The sequence below is a fragment of the Berghia stephanieae genome, chromosome 5, assembly GCF_034508935.2.
Source record: "Berghia stephanieae isolate SIO BIC M18660-M18661 chromosome 5, UCSD_Bste_1.3, whole genome shotgun sequence".
Taxonomy (NCBI): Eukaryota; Metazoa; Mollusca; class Gastropoda; order Nudibranchia; family Aeolidiidae; genus Berghia; species Berghia stephanieae.
Genome location: NC_088364.1, coordinates 39,732,191 through 39,755,666, shown reverse-complemented (window position 1 = coordinate 39,755,666; position 23,476 = coordinate 39,732,191). Strand labels below are relative to the sequence as shown.

Sequence of the window (23,476 nt, the reverse complement as noted above, 5' to 3'; positions counted from 1 at the left end):
TATGGTCACCATATTTTTACGGTCGAAGATGTGATGTCGTTTTAAAAATAATTGCATAGGAATACCCCCTACTAGTAGTTTATGAATAGTCAAAAGACACATAACGATTCGTCCCAATCTGTTAGAATATTGAAAACGCATTGCCATTGTGTATTTTATTAGGGAAAAATGGTTCTTGTCAATAATTTACAAATTAGAGAAATAAAAGACTTTGAAGGACAGCTTAGTTTTCTAAATTATTCAATTTTTTCCCTAATGTTTTCATGATAGACTATGTAAAGGAACAATAAGAGTTACTAATAATATATACCTTTATTGTCCTAAAAAAAGTGGCAACTTGTCATTTGGTTAAATATTTATAACAATACAATATATTGACATAGACACACTCACAGATATGTTACACTAGTAACATAGTAGTCATCGTCACCATCATCGGCATCGACAACATCATCATCATCATCACAACAACCTTCCTAATATTTCCGTTACAATCCTTCACTTTCACCATTCCCCTATAACACCATCGCCATCCTCATCATACTCCATATTATAATATTTCCTGTAACAAGCTATGAGAGGGAAAGCTTGTGGTGCTCCTCTCTCTCTCTCTCTCTCTCTCTCTCTCTCTCTCTCTCTCTCTCCTCTCTCTCTCTCTCCCCTCTCTCCCTCCTCTCCTCTCTTCTCTCTCCCCTATCTTCATCTATCTATCTATCTATCTATCTATCTATCTATCTATCTCTCTATCTCTATCTCTCTGTTCTTTCACGCTTATGTCAGAAATAGTAATATCTTCATATTATATTCATAACATGCAATTATGCTACAGTAAAGTTACACAAAATGAGATAATGAGATTTGCACATATGATTTCCTCTCTCTTTCCTTTCTAAGGGTAGGAATCGTGTACTCCCCCCCCCCTCCCTTTCTACTTGATGGGGGCATTTTAAATTCTTGATGCAGCACATGGTTTTTGTTATTCATAATAGAAACAGCTTTTTTAATTAGATTTTTTTGATGCAAATGTTCAACACCATCCATAGGAGAATTTATTATTTTACTCGAGTCTTTGATAAGTTTATTTATCGTTGACTTTTCTCTTACCCCACATCCACCATGCCACACTGTAATGCCAAATGCAATAATGCTCATAATGAAGGAGTTGTAAATTTGCAGCGTGGTCTTTTTGCTCACCTCAAAATATCTTAATTTTCTCAGAATATACATTCTTTGTGTTAGTTTTTTACACATATAATAATAAGAGTTACAAGTGGCTAATGAAGCAGTATATGTGTAGAAATTAAATAATCATTCTTTATGCCATTAAAACTGGATCAAAATCGATAACAGGTTGACATGTATTTTTGTTTGTTGAATTGTTTTGTTTGTGTTTATATTTTGGCTGCAGGCGAAATGGTTTCCATGCTTCCATTGAAGGTGAAATTGGAAATTACTGAGCCTTAGATCATAACTGACATATAATTTGATCTAAATAAGTAAAACTATTTATAAGCTTACTTTGGCAGACTGTTTTGACATCATGAAGGTAAGAGATGCTGGGTTGGAAAGATTCATTGCCAATCAAGACATACAGCAAAGAGAGAATATTATCAACAACTGGTTCTGGTGAAAAAGTACAAAGAGAAAATTGTGACCAACAACGACAACGACGACGACGATGACTACTACTACTGCTACTACTACTACTACTACTACTACTACTACTACTACTACTACTACTACTACTACTACTACTACTACTACTACTACTACACTACCATTATTACTACTGTTACTGATACTGATATTTATATTACAGCTGCTGCTACTTATACTACTTTGCTGCTGTTACATATTGACACTAGGGGGGGGGGGGTCAAGATAATCGAGTGGATAAGACATTGCACACAGCCAGAAGACCTGATTTGAGGCCTACTTCAGCATTTCTTTTTTTTTTTTTTTGGTTGAGTAAGAAACGTATCCCCTATTGCTCATTTTGTGGCTTTGCACTGCCTGATGCTTGGGTTATCCATGTCTTTTCAAAAGATGACCCGAAAGAAAAAAAAATCACCTGATACCGAATAAAGGAATTTTCATCTTTATTTATTATTACTTTTACTACTATTACTACTACTACTACTACTACTACTACTACTACTACTACTACTACTACTATTACTACTACTACTACTACTACTACTACTACTACTACTACTGCTACTACTGCTCCTGCTGCTGCTACTTCTAATAACAATGATGACGATGACGATGATGATGATGATGATGATGATGGTGATGATGATGATGATGATGATGATGATAATTATAATAGTGTGTTTCTGTAGAGAATTTTCTTGGTTCAACAAGAGAAAACACATCAACAAAAATAAGAATTAGATGTTTAGCCCTCTATTCACATAATGCTGTTTCATGGACACATTGCAATTTTATAGGATCAATTGTTTTATCCCAAGTATCTTTCACACATTATGACCATGTCTTGTTTTGATATCAACTATCAATTTGTGTCTATCATTGAATGTACTGCCTGCAGCTGCTGTGCGAGATGAAGGATGTACTACCCATTTTGTTTGCTGATAGGTAACTTTAAAAATATATATATATAAATAAGTTTTAAAAATTGAAAAATTGAAGCCCTTTCTGGCTCATGTTTCACTCTCAAAAAGTCAAATAATTAAAGTAAAATGAATACTGAAGAGCGCTTGTAATTTGTCCACTAACTGTATTATACTTCATTCAATTACCATCAACTTTAGGCATCTCTGAAAGTAAATGCTTCAGCTTTTCATAATTCCATTGTAACATCTTTTCTTTAGAAATGGCTGATGGCTCCTTAGATAAGATGAGATCATGAAAAGAGAGAAAAAAAATAGAAAATTGTAATCCATTTTCACTCCAATTAAAAATGAAAGCTAAATTCATAATTGTGACAGGCTATCCAATATACGATCACTGACACTGCATCTAATTATTAACTCAATTATAGACATTGAATCACCTCTAACTAAAAAAAAAAAGCCTAGATGATATAATTGTGGTGCAGTACAGCTCCCATAATCAGCCTTGGATGCAACAGGACTTGACTGCAACAGGAAATTTTTAAAATCCCACTTCTACAGCTTATATAATTTACATAAATAATTGGGAGATATTTCTTGGACAACGGCTAAAACAGGGGAGTGAGTTGCAAGTTTGGTGAGAAAAACGAATTACTCAAGAAGAAAAGAGGAAAACCCACATAGAACGCATAACTTACAGAGAATGGAGATGGGCAGGAATAGCCATTGCTCTCTTGATAGATAAAAAGTGGGTGAATAGCAGCTATTGTACGTTTAATCTACATTTCTTTGTGTACCTTGTGTAACATACGATGATGCAGCAAAAGATTAGTGAGAGGGACACGTCTGACCAATCAACAAGTTGATACAGTTAGGCCTAATACGTTTGGCATAGAGTGAAAGGTGTGTGACTGATGTGAAGAGCTCCATGTGAAGCCTGAGGCTGTCTTTTTTATCATAGGGATGGTGAGCCACTGAATTTTATAAGTGCAGTAAGTAGTGGTAGTGGCTGTCAGTGGTGGTGTTGGGATGAGCAAAAAGCAGAGGTTAGGAGACTGGTTGAATTTAAATGTTGCCTCATTCCACCTAGCTAATTGTTCTGAAGTACAAAAGTGGTTGAGGGATAGTGATGGAGGGAGGTCGCAAAATACAAGACTAAAAGTCACTGCTTTGAACCTGATCATGTTATGTCCTTTTGCTTGCCAACCGCTTCTCATTTTCACAGAGGATAGCAAAATTCCAAGACTTAACATTGAGATTTGTTTTAATAGCAATCCTCTCTTGCAAGACAAGTTATGAATTTCTCATACATAATCACCACTTATAATACCCCACCTTCCTATTGATCTCTAAGACTCTGGCCTCTTACACACTGTTAAGATAAGTTGAGACAAAGAGACAATACAAATGTGTAACGGTTGTGCAAGAAAAGTGTTTTAGTAGTGTGATGTGGTGCAAGAAGCTATGGACTGTTAAAAGAATTGAACAATTAATATAACATCTTTAAAAACTGTTCTTGTTGTTTACAGGAGAAGGGTTTTGGGTCCCAAATTTTCTGTGTTATGTATTTTGTTCTTTATCAAAGCAGTTATATTAAGTTTCATTCAATTCTTTAAAAATATGTTTTGCAATCATTGTTTGTTCATGCCTTTTATGGGGGACAGAAAGAGGATGCTTCTCTGAAAGGAAAATAAAAAACAAGATGAATTTTTGATTACATCAACTCACTTACTCATGGCAAAATAATAATAATAATAATAATAATAATAATAATAATAATAATAATAATAATAATAATAATAATATAATAATAATAATAATAATAATAATAATAATAATAAATAATAATAATAAAGATTAATTAAATGTGTTTAATAGAAAAGTGAGTTTTGATTATCCGGCATTTTTCAAAGCCAAGTTTGGCATTTTTATTAAAATAATCTGGCAATCCTGATGCTTAATCCATGCACCGACTATATTTTCTGCCAGTTTCTAACATTTTCAAGGAAAACTTTTCTTTTTAATGTTTTTGAGCAGTCATTACACTGCTGTTTACACTACATACTTTGGAAATAAAAATTGCTTACATATTGGAGTGCTGCCGTTATTATTGAACTGGCCATCTTTCCTGCAGTGTTAGATTCTTGCAAGTCCTGTGAAAATTAATGCATGTTCAAATTCAACGTCTTTATCTGCAAAAGGTGAATAACATATCACTGAAGAGTTTATGCAAATTATTTGGTGACTTCTTCATTATTGTGTCATTGAGTTGAAAAATACATGTTTACCAGTTGATCAAATTTGTTGTTGTTGGTAATAGCTCGGATTTCTGGTAGGAGAGTGTTCCATTCCTTGATGGTTCTTGGGAAAAAACTGTTTTTATATGTGTTGGACTGGTGAACTTACTGCTATGATAATTTCGTGTATTGTTTCTAAAATATTGTGGTACAGTTACCGCTGTTTTGTTTGAATATACTGTTCTGTGGAGAAGTTGAAGGCATTTCTCTTTCTGCCTACTCTCTAGTGTTTTCCACTGCAACAATTTCAGGGCCTCAGTGACGCATTCTGGTTTGAGCATGTAGTTCTTGGTGACAAACCTTGAAGCTGGCCTTTGAATAAGTTCGATTTATTTGATTTGGCCTTGCTGATAAAAATCCCACACTGTGCAAGCATATTCCAATATGGGTCCGACTAAAACATTGTATGCATGTTCTTTCACCTTTGGGGGGCACTGGTATAGGAAGCCAAGGGTGCAATTTGCTTTTGCCAGAATATTATCAATATGTTGATCCCATTTCAGCAATTTGTTTAGTTAGATTCCCAAGTAGGGTATTGTGCCCACATGTTTTAATAACTGACCACTTATTTTGTAGTCATAATTAATTTACTGTTTTTTTGTTTGTTATTGACATTAAAAGCATTTTTTGGGGATGAAATTTCATCTGCCAGATTTGTACCCATGACAAAAGTGAGTCAAGATCATTGTCATATTTCTGCGTCATTCTGGGTTTCAATGACTCAAAAAAAAAAATAAAAAAGACTGCCATCGGAAAACAGTTTCAGCTCAGTAAAAGTTGATATGTTTCTTCCTAAGTCGTTAATGAATGTTAGAAAGCAGAGCGGTCCAAGGACAGTTCCTTGAGGTACCCCAATAAAACATTGCATTTTTTATTTCTAAGAGGGTGAGTCAAAAAGCAATGGGACCAATGCCCTATTGAGTTCATTTCTTTTTCATATGATGTCATATTTGGCTCAATTGAACTTACATGTGTACTCTTTAAACCAAAAATTGAAAATTTTAATACTGTCAAATTGTGACAAAGTTATGGCAATTCAAAATGTCTGTCAGCGACAGGAAGCTGTAATTGAATTTCGAAGAAGAAACCTCAAGTAACATTTTTAAACGCCTTGGGAAATTTTATACAACTCAGGCATTTTGTAGAGACAGTGTTTTTAGCAGTGTTTTTAGGTGGGTTGAACGTGTATCTCGTCATTTTGAAGAAAATGAGATGCAATCCAACACCTAACCTGAAATCTCTTCAACCATGTCTTTATCTGACAAATCTTGTGATGTTCACCATCCAAGCAGTATCAACTCAGTGAATCAAATAAAGACAGAAGCATTGATCAGTTCTGAGAGAACTTCTCTTGGTGAGATAGCAGCTCCAAATAGACATTGAAACAACTGAAAGCAAGAATTCGTCGAGTTAGACCGGATGAGTACTGTTTCTTCATGAAAATGTCCTTCCTCACACAAGTGTCAGGAAAAGGGAGGTAATTGATGGACAATGCTGTCTCACCCTCCGTATTCACCAGACTGACACTTTCAGGCTTCCAACTTTTTGGTCCACTGAAGGAGGCAATGAGGGGACATCGCTTTGAAGATGATGAAAAAGCTAAGACAGTAGTGAAAAATTGGCTGAAAGTTTAGTCAACTCAGTTTTACGAGGACGGAATACATAGCCTTACAAAAAGGTAGACTTTGGCGACTGAGAGAGGTGGAGACTATATTGTAGCATTCTACTCAGCTCATGCCAGGATTTGATTTGAGGTCTGATGCATGGTATTGATTCAATTTGTTTTAAAGTAATAAGCAGAGTCCAATTACTTTTTGACTCACGCTCGTATGTCTATCCAGGTCTACTTCCTGAGTTCTATCGTAGAGCCAGTCTTCAAGCCAATGAAGTAGTTTTTGTTCCTTCTGTTTTGAGTCGTTTTTTTCATCAATGGTCTTTTTCGGAGGACTTTGGGTCGATGTATTTAATTCCATGGTGTTCCAGTTTTCTGAGAAGTCGACTATGGGACTGGGATACACTATCAAATGCCTTTGAAAAGTCTAAAACAAGTAGATCTCTTTGTTTTCTGCTGTCTAATGATTTTCCTATTTTTTCTATGGTGTTTATGAGCTGGCTTTCACAAGATCCCCTACGTTTTTGAAACGCTCCATTATTGAACAAAACAATATACTTGAGTACTTTACATTTGACAGACATCACTGGCACTGGTCAACAGTTTGAGGCAATATCTCGTTTCCCGTTTTTGTATATGGCAGTGAATAATACCTGCTTCCAGTCTTTGGGCATGCGGCCTGTATCAAGTGACTCTTGGAAAATAATGCATAAGGAGCTATTTCTGATGCACATTCTTTTAGGATCCTGGTGGGTATGAGATCTGGGCCAGTTGCTTTAGAAGGATTTAGACTCTGGAGCTGTTTGGTTACGCCGGTTTGGGTTATGATTATCCTTGACATTGGAGGAATGCTGCTTCCTTTTATTGAAAGCAATGTTGTGTGAATGTGCTTTTGTAATATGTGTTGAGGATGATTGCTTTCTCTGTGGTGACAGTACCTTCCACTCCATTCGGTCTTTGAAAAACTGCTATGCCCGATGTGTCCCTGCGTTTACATTGAATGAATTTCCAAAAGCAGTTTGTGATGCTACCGTTTTGGTTTATATTAGAGCTGGAGTAAGCTTTGACTATGTCAGTGACATATTGGTCATGCTCTTTCATTAGTTGTGTGTTTATTTCTTTACGATGAGCTCTAAAATCTTCCCGATTCTGTTTTTTGTTGGACTGTTTTGCTTAGTTGTAGCAATGTTGCTTTTGTTGAATTAGATGTGATGTATCATCGAAGGCAAGTGTTGCTTTCTGCTTAAGATTTTGCTTGGGATATGTTAATTGACTGATCCCATGATGGTTGTTTGGAAACTCACAATTTTTATTTATATCATTTAAACTTGCTTGGTTTTCAAAAGCTTCAAAGTTGTCTTTAAGGTCATGCATTAACAAGTTCATGTTTCCTTTTTAGTATATAACTAATTTTATTGATGGTTTTCATCTGATTTTAGTTAAGCTTTAATTTCGAAATTACATAGTCACGATCACTCATTTCTGGAAGAACTTTTATATTTTGAATGAGGTCAGGATGTGTGCTGAGTATGATGTCAAGTGTGTTTTCCCCATGAGTTGGTTCCTACACTGTTTGGGTCATATTGAAGTCTTGGACGATTTGAAGCATCTTTTCATTTATTTGTTTGCCACATTGTGGATTTGGTTTGACACTTAGATTTTCCCAATTGATATCACGGATGTTGAAGTCTCTATATGTGGCAAAGTTTTCCCATTATTGTAGATTTTTTATTTGAACAGCTGTTCCATCACGATTATTCTGCTGGACAGTTAGTTGTCTATACAAGCCATCAAAGAGGATATCTCCTTCAGACAGTGAAATCTTTGTCCAGATAATTTCGTAATGTGTCTGCATTTCTCTCAACTGATGTTATATTACTTTTACTGCTATTAGGACGCCTCCTTCACCTAGTGCACAGTTCTATCGATAAGGTAGTGGATGTCAATATCTTTGTGTAAATATGTTTTCCTTGCAATTAAAACACTGGGGCAGTGGGTTTTTATTAATTGTTTCACTTTAAACTTTTTGTTTAAGCTAATTAAACTACGACAATTCAGGTTAATGACAGTGATTGTCTTTCTTGTATTTTTGCCTCCTCTATTTCTACTTTGATCGATGGGCTGATCTAAATTCTCTGTGTGTATTAAATTGTTGTGTTTATAGTGGTCATTACTACCGGCTGGTATCATCATTTTAATTCATAATTAATTATGGAAGTAAGAAAAGAAAACTGTGATGTTTAATGAGTTGTGATCAATATTTAGCACTAGGTCTGTGACCGATGATGGTTTAAATTGTGTGTTGTTTTTAATGACCACCACAACAGTCATGTTGTAAAAATTGGTAAGAAGTTTTATGTAGTAAGTGTTGATAATAAATATTACGTTCAAACAATGCAAGAATGGCAATAAGCAGGGTTCTCAAAATAGCTAATTTTAAAAAGTTCACGATGATGAAATATAAAAAGTCTCAATTTACTTTTAAAAAATCAAATTTTGAAAATGATTATAAATTGCACGTTAACAATTAAAAATAGATTGTTTAATCATCTTCTGGCCTTCTAACGATCATTCCACAAGCACTCTATCTTATTATGAGTGGTTGAGGAACACACCTGATGTAAAAACAGCTAAATCATTGAATCCACAGTAAAGGGAGATCAGATCATTTTCACTTTCGGGGTGAGAAGATGGGATATAGATACTTATTTTATGTTATTGTCAATAATAATAATAATAATAATAATAATAATAATAATAATAATAATAATAATAATAATGATGATGATTAATTATGATGATGATGATGATGATGATGATGATGATATTGGTGATGATGATGATGATGATGATGATGATGATGATGATGATGATGATGATGATGATGATGATGGTGATGATTAACAAAACCCTTAATTTATTCTAAATGAACTTAATATGCCCTGACTTAACTGTAATTTAAAAATTAAATTACCATCAAAATAGCAAAACCTTTGAAACAGTACTCACAACAATACTTTGGTAAAAAGGAAGGCAATCTTTAAAATGAAGAAGGTTGGTGTTAATTTCGTCTTTCACGTTTTCCTTGAGGGCGATCTGATGAACCCAAAATTCAACCTATTTAAAATGTAGACAATAAACTTATAATTTTTATATTGATGAAAATAATGATAAACAGAGATACGACGATGAATGATGATGGTGATGATGATGATGGTGATGTGATGATGATGATGGTCGTGTTATCATAATGATGATGGTTACAATCCTGGGCGTATATCCGTGATGGCGGACATAATTTTTCTTATTGAGTCTAGTTTTATTTATATACTTTTCCCATTTTGTAATAATAGTTGTTAAATTCTTATGTTTCTCGTTTCCTTATCAACACTGTGTATATAATGGACTAGAAATGTTCATTTAAATAACAGTAGTAGTGATAATATATATATAACATGGCTCACAAATACCCCTAAACCCATTTATTGATCTCAGATTGTAACCCTCCCTCCTTTCCCTCCCATAAAAAAAAAGCAAACGGAAACATATTTTTGTAACTTAAGATCTTGAAACCTATTACCATGATAAATTGTCATAAACTAAACGAATTATATTCGTATATTATCATCATCATCATCATCATCATCATCATTATTATTATTATTATTATTATTATTATTATTATTATTATTATTATTAATTATTATTATTATTATATTTATTATTATCATTATCATCATTATTATTATTATAATAATATATTTTTATTATTATTATTATTATTATTATTATTATTATTATTATTATTATTATTATTATTATTATTATTATTATTATTATTATTATTATTATTATTATTATTTATTATTATTATTATTATTATTATTATTATTATATATTAAATTTTTATTATTATTATTATTTATATTATTATTATTATTATATTATTATTATTATTATTATTATTATTATTATATTATTATTATTATTATTATTATTATTATTATTATTATTATTATTATTATTATTATTATATTATATTATATTATTATTATTATTATATTAATATATTATCATTATTAATTATTAATTTTATTATTGTTAATATTATCATTATCTTATCTTATCTTATCTTACTAAAGGCTTGCTATAGGAATTATCCTTTAAATGCCTTATACAATAGTTTACAATTACAGAATCTCATATAGCTTGCATTGCATCATTCACAGACAGTTTTACACAACTTTGAATGTAAGAAAAAATGTATCAATATGGCAATGTAAAATCGAAAAATACTGTCATAGAATACTGGTAATTGAAAATTGGTCATGATCGAATGACTCATAATAATAATAATAATAATAATAATAATAATAATAATAATAATAATAATAATAATAATAATAATAATAATAATAATAATAATAATAATAATAATAATAATATTATCATTATATTATTATTATTATTATTATTATTATTATTATGATGATTATTATTATTATTGTTATTATTATTTTTTTATGATGATGATGATGATGATGATGATTATTAATTATTATTATTATTTCATTATTATTATTATTATTACTATTATTATTATTATTATTATTATTATTATTATTATTATTATTATTATTATTATTATTATTATTATTATATTATTATTATTATTGGCAATGTGGCTCAGCGGTATGGCCTTTGCTTCATACCCGAAAAGAACCGAGTTTGATCATCCACTGCAGCACTATGTGGCCTTCAGCAAGTCACCTCACCCTAGCTCAATTTGCAGTGCTGCACTGTGGCTGATGCCTTGGTTATTCCAGTCTTCCCTTGGAATAGACCCAAGAGACAAATTTCCGCTTTGGGATGAATTAAGGAAATTTCGTTATTTATTTAATATTATTATTATTATTATTATTATTATTATTATTATTATTATTATTATTATTATTATTATTATTATTATTATTATTATTATTATATTATTATTATTAATTACTATTATTATTACTGTTTTAAAATGCCTAAATGGCCTTGCCCCCCACTATCTTTCGGACCAGATTACAAAGAAGTCAAATTCTCGCCTCTTAAGGATCTCCAGAGACACCACATTGTTAATTCCAAAAGTGATTGCTCTTTCGAATTTTAGGCTGGAAAGGTCTGGAACGCTCTAACCAGGCAGATCAGAGAAAAGCAAGCAATGGAAACATTCAAAGCGCATCTTAAAACATTTTTATTCGAAAAATACTTTTACTCATAGGTCTTATCTTATAATCATGTGATCTGTGTCACACTAATTATGCTGTGTTTTATCATTTTATCATTATTCAATGAATTGTATTTTTATTGTAAAGCGCATTGAGATACAATTGCATAGAAAGCACTAGACTAAATGTACATTAAATTTTTTTATTTTTAAAAATTGTATTTAATTTTTTTTTAAATTATTATTATTATTATTATTATTATTATTTTATTATTATTATTATTATTATTATTATTATTATTATTTATTATTATTATTATTATATTATCACTATTATTTTTATTATTATTATTATTATTATTATTATTATTATTATTATTATTATTATTATTATTATATTATTATTATTATCTCCTTGTTAAAATCTATTGTAAGAACAATCAAAATGAGGAATCGTTTGTCTGATGACGTTGTTACGAACCTTCAGTTAATCCCTTCAAAAACCATTCAGAGAGTTACAATTATTACAACGTAGAGCTTATTCATAGAGTCAGTTTGTATGAGTGTGTGTGTGTGTGTGTGTGTGTGTGTGTGTGTGTGTGTAATCAAACTGTACACTTGTTTTTTTGGAAATGTAAGGGTGAACAAGGAACACATTGTTTTTTGTTTTAATTATTTGTTTTTAAGGATTTTACAATTCTTGCGACAAATTTAGGTCATATCAGCGACATTAAAAAGGAAAAAATGGGATAGTAGAAAAATTCTAGATTTACAATTAATATAATAAACACACAAGATAAGTAAGACAAAGGGAAATGGTACAAATACTATTTGAAATAGGGAACAGATGTAGAGACCAAGAGCATCAATCAGTGTACTTAGTTTGAGATCACCTAAAAGTCTCATCCAGACACAAGCACAGGATCCAACTAAGAGGAAAACGCTCAAATGCTTACATCATACATGCAAAACAACAAATATAATAATATATAACAGAGAAATGATTAAAAGGGGGTAAAAACACTCTCTCCCAAAACTTTAATTATATATTTGTCATTTGACTATTTCCCTTCCATCCAAGGACTCTGACAAGGGAAATGACAAAACCATATAATCTCATTCCAAGACAAAGACAGAAAGCAACTTGGAAAACATATATGGGGGTATAGAAAACACAGTAAGTGCCTCCTGTCCACCATAGGAGGTCAAGGACCCCACCTAGGAACACATTGTTTCAATCACGTTTAAACAAGTAGGTGTACAAGTAACAGTAAAAGCTATGGCTCATCATATACCAATTGATTATTGCATTGGTTACTAAACAATGAGTAAATTTTCTTTTCCATTTCTCATCCAAAATTAATCAAAAATCTGTTGGCTAACATCCACAACAAGTTGTAAGACATTCTAGAATTTTTATCCCTTTCATGTCTCATTATCGCTTTGTTGCATCAACACTTAATAGTGTTGCTATGAATTTGGAAGTCAAGTTAAGAATAAAACATTAAATTTAAATTGTAATTAAGAAAAACAGGAACATATACTGTTTATAAAGCGACATTGAAAAATGATTTCATCAAGTCAGAACCCATAAAAACAAAGTCTTGCTGTGATTCTTCATTGGTACATGGTGATTAAGAAAGCAAATAAGCTCATTTATAGTGACTGAAATGAAAGCCCGTGTCCCACAGCATGATTTAAAGGATGCCACATATTCTGGCAGTAAATAAATGGTTCATTTCATCTCGGTGTTATCTTTTTTCTTCATAATCATGTAGGGTGTCAGGCAGTACAATAAGGTTCCAGATATTGTGAAGTGACTTGGTATAACATATACAAATTTCAAAAATCAAAATTCTTACCGTTTTATTTCCCACAGAGACATGACGTCTATGTGAAGATAAAGTCCATGCCAAGATTTCAACACAGTCTGTGTACCACAAGTTTATAGAATTTTTTTCAAGTTCGGCTATGACTGCAGATTCTGTGTATTAAGTTAAAACAGCTCGAGTTAATATGTTCATTAAAAAATAGTGTCCTCAAAAGAATGGGTCATTTCTTTTCAGTACTCAATATCTTTTTCTGTGAAGGTTTAAAAAAGAATCAGCTTACCCTACTTTAAGTCAAGCCAAAATATGATTGATTTAGTAATATATGCTTCATTTCCCCTAACAGAAAATAAATATAAAATTCAACTACTTTTTGATGGATTCATTGCTCATTGCTGACACACACTTGTGAAAGCGTCTGAGCAAAAGCAAGTTTTAAATAAAGTAATGAAAAGAAATTGGATATAGCAAATTGTTATGATGATCTACAATAGTAGGAGAAAAATACTAAAAAAACCAGAAGTAAAATATTTTATTTACGACTAATTCACTTGGAAAAAACATTTGATCTATTACTTCTAATAACATAAATAAGTCCATACTATTATACGCTGTCTACCACACATCACACAGAGCAAAATCACCTGCATATATTTATAATACACCTGACAGGCATGCATGTCACTTCTGCTCTACAATTTTTAGATTGCAATTGCCTTTCTTTTAATCGGAGTGTTATATCATTGTATATGTGACATTATTATTAACTTTCCTGTGTTATAATTTTAACAGTTTTCCCACACTATTTCAAGTCAATTTTTGTGACTTTAATGAAATTTTAAGATGAATTTTACAATTAATAAAAGTGTTCACTGTACATAGTATTTACATCCATATCTAACGATCTATTTTTTATAACATTTTGATATTCATAATTTTTTTTTCATATTATCCCATTTTACAACTAAATCGTCAAACGGTCGTCACCGAGAGGGACAAGAAACAAAGATTAACACCTGTTTTATGTGGACATACTTTCCTCTACCCTCATCAAATCTGAGCATTGTAAATATGACTGATCATCCACCCTTATCATTGACCAATATTGACTATGCTGATTATTGCAACACATCAAAACAATTTTTAAAACTGAATTCTAATGAGCATTTCAAAATTCCATAAATAAATAGTCGCTGTGGGTAGAATAAATAAAATGGGGAAAAAATCCATTATATGTCAACTGAAGTCCACCCAGATCTTTTATTTTTGACAAAAAGTGGTAATATGAAATCAGAGACAATTATTGTCAACCCCAACTCATGACAGAAGTAATACCATTGGTTGGATCATTGTAAATGAATCAGAGAAAGAACTTCACGATACAATTACTGATGTTATTTTCACTGACCATAAATGCATTCAAATTATCGTCGACAATAAAAAAAAAAAACAAAAAAAATAAAGACTACAACCAGAGAAGTTACATCCCAAAATCTTAAATAAAACTCAACTTAAGGACTTGGAAAGTTATATCAACATGAACTATGTTTGAAAATATAGCTGGCATCACAGTGGATTATTGGATTGTATGTTTTCATAATACTTTGAATAAACACAATCGTTATCAACATAGATATTTGTATTGGAGCACTGGTTACTCACTTTCTGCATGTGATTTCCACTGAAGCAGAAATAAAGAGGACTTACATTATCTAAAAATATGAAGAATGTAGACATTAAAAGTTAAAGACATAATCTTGTACAAAATCTAAAAAATTAAATAGACGCAGATAGTCTTAATATGTCATTTGTTGAAACAGTGGATAAACGGGCTCACTTAAAAGCCATAGCAATGAAATTGAAACACCAAGTACTCTTGTAGGATTCAATGATAAAAATGAGTGGATTAACCAGGAGGTCAGCTGAAAAAAAATAACCCCAGGCCAGAGATGCCAAGGACAAGGAATTCTACATCGCAGCTATAAATCATGCTATAACCGTCAACATAATGACCAAAAAGAAGTATTATGAAGACAAGCTGACAAACATTAGACTGTAGAACCAATGCTTTGCCATAACCCATGAGCTGCTGAGACATCAGACATGAGCATCATTATCATTATTGTAATAACAAATTAACAGTTATAACAAAATCATGAATATGTCTACCAATGTTGTTGCCTTCTTTGTATACCACTAATATAACAAATCAACCTTTATTGGACTTCAATAGAATTGGCACTATTCAATAAGCCGCAAATACACAGATTTTGATGATACATGTCCAAGACATAACTAGTGTGGTATGAGAGCTTTGTCTCGATAGAAATAAAATGAAAACACTCTCAAATGCATTCATTCACTGCTTTGTTGCTGCTTTATCAAAGAAATATCAGAAGACATGGATGTCTTTTGTAGCAGAAAAGTATAAAGTATCACCATTTTTTTTATGGTTCTATTTGCATAAGTATATTCTAAAATGATGTTAAAACTTTATCATTAAATAAAATTTCAAGTGAGCAGAGTTGGGGGCAATGCTAGTACTTTCATCATTTTTTTCAGTTGTGGAAATGGAAATTTGTTTGAGCAAGAAATTTCACTATCTATATTTTGTCTTTGTGGTCTTGTGGTATGACACTCACCATCTGACCTTTAGGTCCCTGGTTCGAGTCTGGTTCTGTTATGGGCAGCCTAAAGTTGACTCCTTGGAAAAAGCTCTTTATTGTGCACAATAGATAATAATACTTCTCCACATGACAACAAAAACTTTCGCAATTAAACTATAATAGATCCATATTATGGTTCTAAAGACAAGAAAATTTATCTCTGCACCATGTTATGTCTCCTCGACTAACCGTAGCTCTGTTCAAAATGTATGTCATGATCCTGCAAAAGACTTTCAGATATCTGAAAAGAAACAAACGATTAAAATGAAATGCGGTGGAATTGAATAAACAAATGTAAATCTTTGATTAAATGAAGCTTTGTTTCAATAATTTCTTTTATTAGAGATGATACAATTTTCATTCAATTATATATCCAATCTTGAATTTTAAAGTTATGAGATAAATTATTAAAAGGATAAAGAAAAGTACATTGGATGAAATGATGCATTGGGTCTAAGTCTCATGATTTTCAAAGTAAAAAATCAGGGAATTAAATTATTCAATTACAGGCAAATTATTTGATTGGTTCCATGGTGGGTACCATTTTGTCAAAAACACAATGCTCTATGTAAATATTTACAATGTAATGTAATCAAACAGCTCTCTTGCTTCACACTAGTCCCAAGAGTCCAGATAGCTTAGTTGGTAGAGCACCTGCTTCTCAAGCAAAGAAACTGGTATCTATCAAGATACAAAGGCAAGCTGATATAGAAGTACTGTTTTGTTATAACTTTTTTGTTTTCAGCAGCAAATACAAATATAATACATGAAAAGAAAGCTTAGAACATCAGCTATATATCGTATCATTTATTTTCCACATAATCGCCATCACGAGCAACACAGAGCTGCCAACGCCGAACTATTTGGCACATGCTGTCAACAAAGCATCCCTGTAATTTTGCTCAGCACCATTGACGAACATCTGCTACTCCCTCCAAATCATTGCTGTAACAGTTTCCTTTAGCTGGGATGACAAGAAATAAGTCAAATGGGGCCGAATCTGGACTACAAACAGGGCTAGGAGCTGTAGAGTCGGAAGTTTGAGCTGGATTTGTCAACTAGCGTGTGGTGATTGTCATGCTGTAAAATCGAATCTCTACCACCTAGAACCCTCGAGTATATTTTTGAGGGCTCGAAGAGTTGAAATATATTGTTTAAGACATTCCGCGTGATCTAGTCCTTCCATGTCTCAGAAAATGGTAAACAAGCCCTTTCTGGTAGACACAATGACTTTGAATTTCCTTGGGCTTGGAGAAGATTTATGCCTGTAGTCCATTGACTGCACTTTGGTTTCCAGGTCTTAGTGAACCCAAGGTTCATCACCAGTATCAATTTCCTGCAGGAAAGTCTCTCTTTCCTTGCCATATCATTTCAAATGTTGGGTACAAATGGCTTTTCTCTACACTTTCATTTCTGAAGTTATCTATCTTGGGACCCATTTTCTCAACCGAGTTGTCTTAGTAAGTTGTATCAGAAAAGTCGTGGGTTCGTGCCCCCATCGCTGTCATGAAGTATTTATTCTGTTGTCTTCTGGCACTTTCCTACTCATTTCATTTCTTCTTAGTAAAGTTGTGACGTCACTCAAAATTATGAACACAAATGACGTCACATGAATTAGTTGCTGCACATGAGTGTAGAAATATGGTTTGTGAGTATGTGTGTGATGTTTCAGGATTGTACCTAAAACATGTTTTGATTTATGGGCAAACGGTAATTATATATCAGCCAGCCCTCGTATTGTCTTAACCCCCCCCCCCCCCCCACATCCCCGCCAATACAACATAAATGGGATGGCTGGGTCAGTTTGAAAAGGTGGAAAGTATTTTGCGATAGACTATCATCGTATCCAAAGGGTAACAAGCCATTGATTTTGTATTATTAACTATAGAAGGCTAGATATTCTCCAATAGCCTATGGTTCTGAATGATTACATTTTTTCATACTTGTTCCAATCTATACTTACAGCAAGAATATAAATAGTAGATCTTAACATCATTGGATGCCAGGAGAGGTATGATGGAAAGTGACTGAACACTTTGTGAAAAAAATGAAACAAGTGGTAGAGGGACCATGGCCTGATAGAAAAAAAAACAACAGAAAATGAATAAAATATCTTAAAAGTAACAGCAACAATGAAATAGCCTAATAACTAGGATCCACTGAAATTGAATGATAAAAAATAATAATAATAAAACGAGAGAGAGAGAGAGAGAGACAGAGAGAGGGAGAGAGAGAGAGAGAGAGAGAGAGAGAGAGAGAGAGAGAGAGAGAGACTGAGATCCTTTGTGTTTGTCATGCTCATGATCATCAATGTTATCTAAGATGCAGCAAATCTGGATCCACCCCTATGAACTTCAAAAAATATGACATAGACTTAATTAAGACCCCCCCCCCCAAAAAAAAAAAAAAAAATATATATATATAATGCCAATAGAAAAAAAAAAACTTTAACAATTCTTTGATATCAATACAACAATACAAGAATTGCAAAATAATCAAAGAAAAAAAAACAAAAACAAGTAAGCATTGATTCATTCATCAAATTCTTATTTCGTACTCTTAGAGCTCACTGTCAATGGTATTTTTGAAGATTCAATCTATCTTTTTGGAGATTTGGTTTTAATTTGTTCTTCGTACGAACTGTCTTTATAATAGTAGAGTTTTGACATATAATTGTAGTCGAATATATGCTGAAAATGTTGTATTTGTCTGACATGGTAGATTTTATGCGGGAGTACTTAAAGAATATTCCATTGTCAGTTTGAAAAGTATGGTTAGTATGAGTTGCCAATACTTCCACTGTAATTGGAAACAGCATTAAAGCTAAATAGAAGAATTTTACTGATCATCATTATGAAATAAAATATTTTGTTGATTGCCAAGACAACTAATTAGAATGCTTGGAATGAAGAGTCAACTTAAAACTGTGACCAAGATCATTTACAACAAACATAAATTTTAAAAAATAAATAAAATTGATGAATATAAATATGAAATAAAATAAAGGGAAAGTGAATTCATAATTTGAAACAAGCAACGTTCGTTATAACCCAGAAAAAGTCGTTATCAAACATAATGAAATACAATCGTAAAAATGGCAACAAAGAGAAAACATTATTCAAAATGAAAAACGAAATAAAATATCTTATTTTCTCGAATAATCCACACCTGGAACTAAACAGGTATGAAAAGTACAGAATGGTCAATACGGCAATTAAAGCATTTTTATCACTTGGAATGCAATCCAAGCTAAATCCCGACTCATTCCCTGAAAATAAAGGAGAGGTAATAAAGTAAGAAGTCTACAAAACACAAGGTTGAAATGAAATTAAAGGAGCATTTTACGGACTACAAAAATTAGTTGCAGAGGTTAGTTTTATAAATATTTTTTGGTAAAATGAAGAACAAGAAGAGGAAAAAATAAGGGAAGGAGAAAATGGGATGGAGGAGGTGTAGGTGGAGGTGGTAGAGGAAAAGGAGATGGAGACGGAGGATGAGAAGAAAGAAGAAGAAGAAGAAGAAGAAGAAGAAGAAGAAGAAGAAGAAGAAGAAGAAGAAGAAGAAGAAGAAGAAAAAGTAGAAGAAGCACTAGAACTGTTCCTTATTTTTGCAGTTTGAAAAGTGAACCCAAATGAGTAATTGTCTGAAGCAGGCATAATAAATTACTGAGAAAATACATATATTTGATAATATTTGAAACATTTTATCTAGGTTTGCTGTTGCATCTCTCATGACCCACACTTACAACACAAATGTACAATGGAAGTTAGATTCAACGAAGTCTTTGGGACTGAGCCTCTGACCTCGTTGAATGTGACTTTGGTCTGGCAACATGGGATAAGTAATAAATCTCTATGAAAAAAAGTTTGTTTTATGATTCGATTACTTATCAACCCCTTTCAGATACTTTGGACAGACCTGAGAATCTTCTGGGTTCTTAATTGTTTTTGTTTTTTTTTGGGGGGGGGGGGGGGGTTCTAAAAAGTTTTTATTTTGGTCTGCTTCCCCCCCCCCCCCCTTGGTGGGAGATGTCTGTGTGTGTGTGTGGGGGGGGGGGGGGGGGGTTAAAGGTTTAAAAAATTAATAAAGTGGAATTTTCACTCGATTTATTAACTCCTTTTCAGTTTCAACCTCTCTCCCCTCTCATTTCTAACAGAAACCACATTCATTTTGAGTACAAACTCTCACTCAATCTATCTCTCTCCCCCCCCCCTTCTCTCTCACTCTCTTTCTCTCTCTCAATCCCTCTCTCGATCTCACAAGTTTACTTACACACACATACACAAACACCCCCCACACACATTGTAAACAGTACTTGCCACACCTATCTGTACTAAACATTTATTTCATTCACGTCTGCCGGCCCACTCCATACTCACCTTACACCAATGAGAAATTTAAACAGGATAGATTTGCACTTTTTAAAAATACATTGGGCAAGAAATAAATACTTTTGTATGATTAAGGAGAGCAAAACAAATGATGGAATGCAACTGAGGACTTTTGTCTTAGCTTTTGGGTAGCAGAAATGATCACGTTGAATGCAACCTTACGAGCTAAGATGCTCGTTGAATGCATTTTATTTACTTAGAAAATATAGGGCCAAGAAACTGTATTTCTGAATCCTTTGTTGAAGCCAACTTCTCATTGACTGCAAACTTGTTGAGTCAGCGCCCATTATAATTATAATCATTTGCAATCACATATAGTTAGATTCATTAGAGATGGAACCAATACCTACATTCTAGCTGGATCAACCCAAGATGAAAAAGGTCAGGATCAAAATGTAAAGCTGAAGGTAAAGATTCCATACAGAGGCTGAAAATTTGTACCACCAACTTCGACGCTTGCTCTTCTAGTGAACGGCATCTGTGTGTAATAGCAAAGCCTGAATTTGGTTGAAAATAATTGTGCTTGCTTTCTCTTTTTGTGTACTACCTATAAGTTCTTGCCTAAAATATGCAATCCACTTGAGATCAAAACAAAATTATATGAATTGCATTATATGGCATTTCCTGATTTATGGCAGTTTATATATTGTTTTTTTATTTTGAAAAATGTTTAAAAATCAAGATTCTTTTAAACACAGAGTACAACTATTTTAAACATTCAAACAATTTTAAATGATAATATTTCTAAAAGCTCTCTATGCCTTAATATGTACTATAATTAACAAAATTAAATGTTTATAAGACATTGATCTCTGACAATTTTTGTGTGTTCAAATGCAATAAGATATTTCAACGCAAGTCAGTTAACCATGTGGTACTACAACTTTCTCCTTGAAATTAAGAGGAAATGTTTCATTACTTATAATCCAGTATATATTATTTTATTTAATATTTTCATGTACATTTCAGATGACAGATTGCTAATAAATCTGTCGATAGCTTTGACTGTAATAGGGATTATCTTACTCTAATAGTCTTAATATACAATAAATACAGTTCACTCCACTTAATCGCACATCGGTTAATCGCGCACTCCTCTTATATGCTACACATTCCCGAAAAACTGACTTTTTTCTATATAGTTGCTCTGCTTAATCACACACCATCTCCGCTTAATTGCTACACCTTGATTAGAGTGACAACCAGCAGCCAAATAAAATCATCGATGCTGTTCCTGTTCCAAACAATATTTACGCCAAAGCATTCAATCAATTCGTAACAATGGACAACAATATACCTATCAATGGTGAACTGACATCTCAGGAACTACTGGACTCTGTTCAGCCACACGAAAGACAACGCCTAGATAATGAAGATGAGGATGACTCATCAGAACGTAACACACCACCCCTGACAAACTCTGAAAAACTTGAAATGGCAGATAACCTACGTCATTTCATCCAAGAAGAATGCTTAACAGATGATCTACATTGTCAAGATTGGAGACAAAGGTTTATAAACAGCTTGCACAAAATAGAAAGCAACCAACACTTCGTGATTACTGTTCTAACAAACAATAATGTCACATTTTGTTGTCAATAGCACATGAAAAAGAAAAGATCTTTTTTTAATTTTTAAAATAAAAAATAAAAAATAAAAACCCAACCCCCCCCCCCCCCCCAAAAAAAAAAAAAACAACAAAAAAAACAAATAAAAAAAAATTATAAAAAAATAAATAAATAACAAACTTTCTAAGGAGATCATGCCTATAACGTGACGGTCCCAAGCTCGTAGAAAACTCAGAAGTGAAGGTCCTACATGAATAGCACATGGCGCTTAGATGCTATTTTTAGCTTCTCCGCTTAATTGCACACTCCACTTAATCGACACACTAACCTGAATTCCCAAGGGTGTACGATTAAGTGGAGTAGACTGTAAAGTAATGATGAGATAGAAACCAACCTGGCAAGACTAACAAATCCTAGAATGTGCCAAGGTAAGTTAGATTTTAACAAATGGGAGAAAAACTCATGAGCATCATTTGATTTAGAGGTCTGTAGACGTGACTTGCTCTCTGGGTCATAAAGCTTGATGAAAATGGCACCCTCGATAAAATTCAAGTATTTTCCGATGCTTAAAGACTTTCTTATACCATCCAAAAAAACCTGGAATAACAAGACAGAAAATTGAGGATTTGATTCATTTCAAAGACATCACATATACTTTCACATATATCATGCCAATTTAACAAACCACAAAAGAGATCATCATCTTCATAAAATAATTTGACTCTCTAATATCTAAATATAGAACTAAGAAAGCAATAATCAGGCCAAAAGGAGAAAGAAGAAGAAGAAGAAGAAGAAGAAGAAGAAGAAGAAGAAGAAGAAGAAGAAGAAGAAGAAGAAGAAGAAGAAGGAGAGAGAGAGAGAGAGAGAGAGAGAGAGAGAGAGAGAGAGAGAGAGAACAAAAATCTTTGTTGCTGAACCTTTAGTATCTCATTTTGCTGATACAGAAATGTCATCAAGTTAATGGTCCCTTAGGATACATCATGTTTATTTGGATTGATTTGTTTACGCTTCCAGTTTCAGTAAATAAAACAGCTTTCGGTAATTAAGGAAAACTTGTGCTGTTTTTTCTGTCTGGATATGATGAGAACTTTTTGCATGTCGATCTGGATTAAACATGAAGTATTAGTTTTGTTTTTGTTATTGGCTGAGGAAGGATTTTCGACCCAAAACATCCCAGTTTAAAAAAAAAAAAAGCCTTTCTATTCCTTTTTGCTCATTTTTTTTTTTACAACTAAGGGCTTCTAGCAGCTTAATATTCATTTTGTTAGAAGACACCGGGTTAATTTACTGAATGTTTTGGTGTTTCTTGCAACCCCCCCCCT

At 32.6% G+C, this 23,476-nt stretch overlaps 1 protein-coding gene across 1 annotated transcript in view; it reads right to left on the bottom strand.

The window, feature by feature from the left end:
• The window catches only part of LOC144973940 (uncharacterized), a 46,258-nt gene that overhangs the window by 9,587 nt on the left and 13,195 nt on the right, over nucleotides 1-23,476 (bottom strand). Inside the window, exons 7-17 of the mRNA XM_078916829.1 lie at nucleotides 22,546-22,748; nucleotides 20,934-21,061; nucleotides 19,361-19,460; nucleotides 18,156-18,267; nucleotides 17,113-17,250; nucleotides 16,382-16,433; nucleotides 13,560-13,681; nucleotides 9,498-9,605; nucleotides 4,667-4,732; nucleotides 2,766-2,853; nucleotides 1,519-1,623 (exon numbers count right to left, since the gene is read on the bottom strand). Coding sequence (XP_078772955.1) covers nucleotides 1,519-1,623; nucleotides 2,766-2,853; nucleotides 4,667-4,732; nucleotides 9,498-9,605; nucleotides 13,560-13,681; nucleotides 16,382-16,433; nucleotides 17,113-17,250; nucleotides 18,156-18,267; nucleotides 19,361-19,460; nucleotides 20,934-21,061; nucleotides 22,546-22,748 — 1,222 coding nt within the window. The remainder of the gene's footprint in view (nucleotides 1-1,518; nucleotides 1,624-2,765; nucleotides 2,854-4,666; nucleotides 4,733-9,497; nucleotides 9,606-13,559; nucleotides 13,682-16,381; nucleotides 16,434-17,112; nucleotides 17,251-18,155; nucleotides 18,268-19,360; nucleotides 19,461-20,933; nucleotides 21,062-22,545; nucleotides 22,749-23,476) is intronic.